The following is a 6,000-nucleotide window of genomic DNA, read 5'->3' as shown; positions in this document are numbered from 1 at the left end:
AAAAGTCTAGTGTGTAACAGTTAAAAAAAAAAAAAAATTAGCGAGGCGTAATTCCTTGAACAAATGATTTAATTTTATAACAACTAAGCCCGTTTTAAACGTCGTCCGCTACTGCCGTTCCTAACTAAATTGAAGCGAAGTACAAAAAAAATATTCGCGCAAGGGAAAATTAAATGAAAAAAAATTCATGCACGCCTGATTAATCCTAAAAAATATTCATGCTATAGCCCCCCCAAAAGATTCATACAAGGAATTTGATAACGAAAAAAAATTCCTGCGGCTCGAAAATTCCCCTTCCCCCCCATAACTTTTCTAATGGTTTAACACGGCAATAGCTATTGTAGTCTCCCTCGCAGCCGTCGTTGCGTGACATTTGTCTCTGCTATGTAGAGTGCCTTCAAGGCCCTTTGAAAACCTTTTCACTCAGATAACAAAGCTTGCAAAACACTATTTGCAAAGCAAGTATTGTTTAAATTCTGAATGCCTTTTGGATTCAGACACATGATGCACACCGATCCTTAGGGAAGTGAAATGGAGTAGCAGAGTATAAACTTTATACCGGACAGGAAAGTTTTATTATCTGCATATCTGTCGTCGACAGGCAACTAAACAGAAAGACCTGTGTGCGAAATTTCCGCCAAAAATATTAAAAATTACAGAGACAAATATACATAGAAACGTCATAGCTATAAAATCTCGGATTTCAAAGTGGTCCCAAATTATCTCTGCTGTGACTGTCCAAATCAGGGCGGATAAAGGTTGGGCGGTGAAACGAGCGCTCCGCTCTTCATTTAATGTGTGATGCGGAGTAGGACTGGCACGAGCGCTCTTTCCGCGCTTCCGGTGCTCTTGAAGGCCGGCGAAATTTTTCTTTTTGCAAACCGGAAATCCTCTTTTCTTTCTGTAATTTCAGGCTAGAATGTTAAATAGATAAATTCGTTTCATAACAATATCAATAAACAGTTTCATATGTTTGTGTCTGTACGTCTATAAGTCAAACTTGTTGGTCGTATAATGCCAAAATTTGAGTTTAATTTGAAAGTGTTGAATACCTTTTCCTTCCACTAAATATCACCTAGTCGTCTTTCGCCGTTTCGTTTGCAAAAGCTTAACACTTCTTAACCTCAATTTTTACATATGTTAAAGGGGGATAAATTTTATATTACATAACAAAAAATTAGATTGATATATATTGATATAGTGGCGTTGTACTTCTTCAAACTTTGCTTCTCGGGTGCAACGCGCCATGGCGATTCGCGCAATGCGTTGCAAATCCGGCAACCGCGTGTAAACAAAATTTATTGAGGTTAGTTGTAAGGTTTTATCTCCGTTTTTCTCTCTAAAACAAAACAAGGTAAACAGTAAAAACTGAGGGGAAACTAATTTTGAAGTTTCGAAGAAACAGAAAGACGTATGAGATGTTTTTTTCAAAATTAGAAAGAAGGAAGATGGTGATTGAAATTAGCATAATTTCACCTTGCATGAGCTGCACGCATTTATAAAATACACGTCATCTAGTTATGAAACGCGATCTACTGTCTTTTAGTTTTGCCATGGATGACGTGGATGAGATTTTCCTTCGTGTTTTAGACAGTACTTAGTTGTTTTTGTTTTGGAATAACATCGACATTGGCGAGTAGCAGAACGAAATTATAATTCAGTCAGTAGAGTCATGAAAGGAATAAAAGAAACCTTTTGAAAGAGATGTTTGTCTACTCCAACTAAACCTCCCACAAAAAATGGCAACATTTGCCTCTCGGAGACAGCGTACCAGCACAAACGAACGAGGAAGAAGTGCAAGAAAACAAATCAAGGAGCCATAATTCAGTGCCAGCGGCAGTGTCTAACGTACAAATGACATCGCAAGCCCTGACCGAAGTCGAAAACAAGCGACATTTCTAAGCAGAGTCCCAGGGCGCGATCCATTCAACCAAAATTTCCGGAAATTTCGGTCCAAAACTCAATGGATCGGTTCGGTCCAACCGGAAAAGTTTCGAAAAAACGGGTCCACCTTTTGAGGTGGTCCTCTTTTCCCGGTCGGACCGGTCTGAATTTTGGTTGAATGGATCGCGCCGCCAGTCCACTGCATCACACCTTTTTGCTCGGACGCGCTCGTTTCACCGCCCAACCTTTATCCGCCCTGGTCCAAATATTTTGGGAACACTTTTTATGTATGTCGCCACATGGTAATCTTTCTTCATATTCTTCTGGAACAGTTGGTGTTCTTCTCTTCCAACATTCCAAGCTTTAATCGCTGTCGTTCCGCCACTGAAATGAAAGGAAAGCTCGGCTTTTCCGGCTTTTCAAAATTGCTCATCTCTGAAACCATGACCCATTTTCAACGTTCTATATAATGTCATAGACGTCATTCCTTTATCCATACTAGCGCTAGTCTCCTTTTTCTCACGTCCATCATCAACTCGAGGCACTTCGTGCTTTCGAGTGTCTGATAGTCAATAACACCACCCCGTTTATAAGAGAATCGGGAAGTAGGAAATCACGTACGCCATTTGACGATTCTTCCATATCGTCTGTGCTTTGCCTGTTCGGTTCGTGTTTTTCTTCTTTATGAGATTGACTGAAGAGGCATCGTTCTAGATGTGAATTCGGCCTCCTCAGTTTCGGGCTTCTATCGTTGGAAACCGGCTTCACGTCAAAACACCCGGAATATGGCGAATTATTTGAGGAAATTTCGACTGCTGATATGGAAGAATTTTTTGCTTCAAGTAAGTTCTCTGTCTGACCGCTCTAGATTCTGCTGTATTGTAGAGCTGGGTTCATAAATCTCTGTATGTAACCTTTTCCATAAGGGCAACCATAGGACTCATAACCGATTTAATTCAACAAAACTTTGTAAGGAGAAAATTTAAGCTCCACCTGCAACCTTGTTGTTCCTTGACTTCCTTGATTAATCAAGCGCTTATACAGGAAATTTGATGTTATAAGTTGATAATTTATTAGGAATGAAATTGTTCTTCTGCCTTTTATGCTTTTTGTATTTTCTTAAATTCTCTTAACAAATGTAGCTGCTACAAATTCCATGCTAAATAAGTTTTATGATGTCAGTGATAAAATAATCATATGTGCTAATATTCCTGTCACGTCTTGCTTAAAGTCAAACGTCAATCTTTACATGTGATGAATCTGATGTGAATAAGCATGCAAAGTCTATTGTTTTTGCTCATTAGCATAATATTCTTTCCTGTTCCACCAACCTAGGACAAACTACTGAGGGTACTCCCTTCAGTGGCTTAGGTCCTGTGCCTATAGTAGCATCCCAATCACGGAGGAAGAGAAGCAGTGCTTCTGCTGTAGGTTTTTTTTATGCTTCATGTCACAAAATGGAGGTTGTGATTTCTGGGCTTGTAACCCCTACTGGCTTGTAATGTATCAGTAATATAGATTTTTCAACACTTCATGTTCCAAGTGTGACCAGTGTCAATAATTTTTTAACAGCCTATGCATAATGCATAAAGGTTTTGAGAATAATTAATAAATGGCTTGTACCACTGTAGTAATATATATGTATATTCCTGGTAATGTCAACAGAAACGAAGACCTATTGGGACTGTTTTTGAAATCCTCATTCCGATTGTTGTGATGGGCATTCTTATTCTAATTCCACTGTAAGTACATGTATATTCACATTTCACTGTACATTTTGCCAGCAAAAAAAGTGTACATTTTGTACATGTATATACTGCTGTAAATTTGTAGATTACTGTCATTTTTCAACTGTGGGAACAAGAACTGCAAGAAGTTTCCGGTTGATCAGGCACACGAATTTTATGACAGGCAGTTACACCTTTCTACAAAAATTTACCACTTGAACATTTCAACATTTTTTTGCTCTATTAGGACAGCAGATTCAGCACAAGACAGATGTTTTTGTAAGTGTCATTTCTTAACAAAGCTAAAAAATTCAGTAATATTTTGGAGCTACAATGAGGGACAAAAGTGTTGAGACACTGTGGTAAATGGCCCCTCCGCCTGTTTACCCCTACCCTGTAACCACAAAATCAATGTTTTATTTTAGACCCTGAAGCCTTTCTTTTACTTCAAAAAATATTGATTCGGGGGTGGGGGGATTTACAGCGTTTAAATAGAATGAAATAATAAATGAATGATATTGATATGTTTAAGACAATTAAAGCTAGATTGTCAACTACTTTTGTCCCTGATTGTAGCTTTTAATTGTTGGTGTATGAAAACTTAATAGCCTCACTATGAGTATAACCATTGGGGTTGTTCAACCCATCCTTGGCTCTAATAACTTGAATACTAGTAAGTTGTTTTCATGTGGAATCAGTATTTACCATAAAGCATTCCCTAATTGCATGTGAAACTTATGGTTGCATTCCTTTTAGCCAAATTTTTTTCAGATTTAGACAATCCAGCTAGTTTGGATTTTCATGCTAGCTGGAACAAAAATCAGAAATAACATTGATGCACACAGTAGCTGCCAGCTGCTCTGATCTTCTTCTCAATTTCAACACATCATTATATATTTCTCCCTGCTAACTTAAATGCCTTCTTGTCGAGAAATGGAAAGAAAAGTAGCTCTTTAACTAGTAGTGGTTCATATACAGGGACTCGTCAACTTAAAATTATCTGGAATTTGATTCAAGAAAATTCAGAAGACAATTACGAATGCTCAAGTGCTGAGAAGCGTGCTCTAAACACACACACACATTGGACACTAGTTTTGCAGTGAGAAAATCCAAGCATTTTTGCTTTCTTACAGATTTATAATTACAGTGGAACTTGAGTTTCATTTATTACAATCCTTTAACGGCATAGAACAACGAAGGAGTGTAAATAACTTTTGCCTGAACTAACCTTGACCTGCTGTGTTTATCAATGAATGAGCACATTCTTGCAACTGAAAAGCAGTTTTGTTAAATGGAACAAAAATCTGAAACTAAGATTGAGATACCAATCTGAACAATCCAAGTGCGGAGGTGGATTGTTCATAGATTGCAATCTTAGATTGGTCTAGTCCTTAATGGAAATATTATGAAAAATCAAATTCAGATTGCAAAATCCAGATTTAGATTGGTCAAAAGCAATACAACCTATGCCTCAACAGTGTGTTTTACTTTCTTTTAGCTGTATATCCGCCGTCAACACGGATCGATATGTACTATGGTGGTGAAAAATTGGCTTTCTTCCCACAAACTGAAATAGGTATCAGTTGTTAGATAATGATAATAATAATAATAATAATAATAATAATAACACAGTTCAAGCTCCTATAAGTAATCAACCTCCTCAGAAATTCAAAAAAGTGGTGGTAATTAGAGCTGGTCGCCTACGAGAATGAGCTGTCGTAAGTGACCGCATGGTAAATATAATAGGGTGGACACTTACGAGAGCTTCAGAAGCTCATTAATAATTCTGTGAGCAGGGCTCAATATTAACGGCTGGCCACTTACCCAGGGCAACAACTAAAAATTTCATCTGTGCAACTAAGTTTAGGATCGTAGTTGCTCAATCGGGCAAAAAAAGAGATTGAAATCATCTTGAATAGCAGCCACAAATAATTTTGAAAAACTGGAATGTTTTTGCAAGACTTGCAAAAGTTACCACACAATGTACAGCAAAAATAGGGAGGCATACATAACACTGAATAAATGGTAAAAGAAACCCAGAGTACCGTTTGTGTTTGTTTCAAGATTGAAGAAGCTACAAACTCACAAAACTAATGTCAGATGTAATTTGAAACCTCTTGCTTTTCCACGGATTGAGATTTTTCATCAGTTTTTACTTCATGCAGTAATGTGGTTTCACAAAGCTTGTTTTAACCAGAGCTGGTCGCTTACGAGAGACCGGTGAGTGTTCACAAGGAGAGCTTCGATTGTATTAATAATAATAATAATAATAATAATAATAATAATAATAATAATAATAATAATAACAATAATAATTATAATGTTAATGATGTATGAAATAAATCATATATGAACTGCGGAAATGAAATAAAAATGAAGAAATGATTGC

At 37.2% G+C, this 6,000-nt stretch overlaps 1 protein-coding gene across 1 annotated transcript in view; it reads left to right on the top strand.

Annotated features, from left to right (window-relative positions):
• The first annotated feature begins 2,436 nt into the window (after positions 1 to 2,436).
• Positions 2,437 to 6,000, top strand: part of LOC140924057 (phospholipid-transporting ATPase ABCA3-like) — a 41,061-nt gene continuing 37,497 nt past the window's right edge. Inside the window, exons 1-4 of the mRNA XM_073374057.1 lie at positions 2,437 to 2,726; positions 3,550 to 3,626; positions 3,859 to 3,959; positions 5,110 to 5,187. Of these exons, the coding sequence (XP_073230158.1) occupies positions 2,670 to 2,726; positions 3,550 to 3,626; positions 3,859 to 3,959; positions 5,110 to 5,187 (313 nt within the window). The 5' untranslated portion in view covers positions 2,437 to 2,669. The remainder of the gene's footprint in view (positions 2,727 to 3,549; positions 3,627 to 3,858; positions 3,960 to 5,109; positions 5,188 to 6,000) is intronic.

This window comes from Porites lutea, chromosome 14 (genome assembly GCF_958299795.1).
Source record: "Porites lutea chromosome 14, jaPorLute2.1, whole genome shotgun sequence".
NCBI classification, from domain to species: domain Eukaryota; kingdom Metazoa; phylum Cnidaria; class Anthozoa; order Scleractinia; family Poritidae; genus Porites; species Porites lutea.
This window is presented reverse-complemented; position numbering and strand designations above follow the sequence as displayed.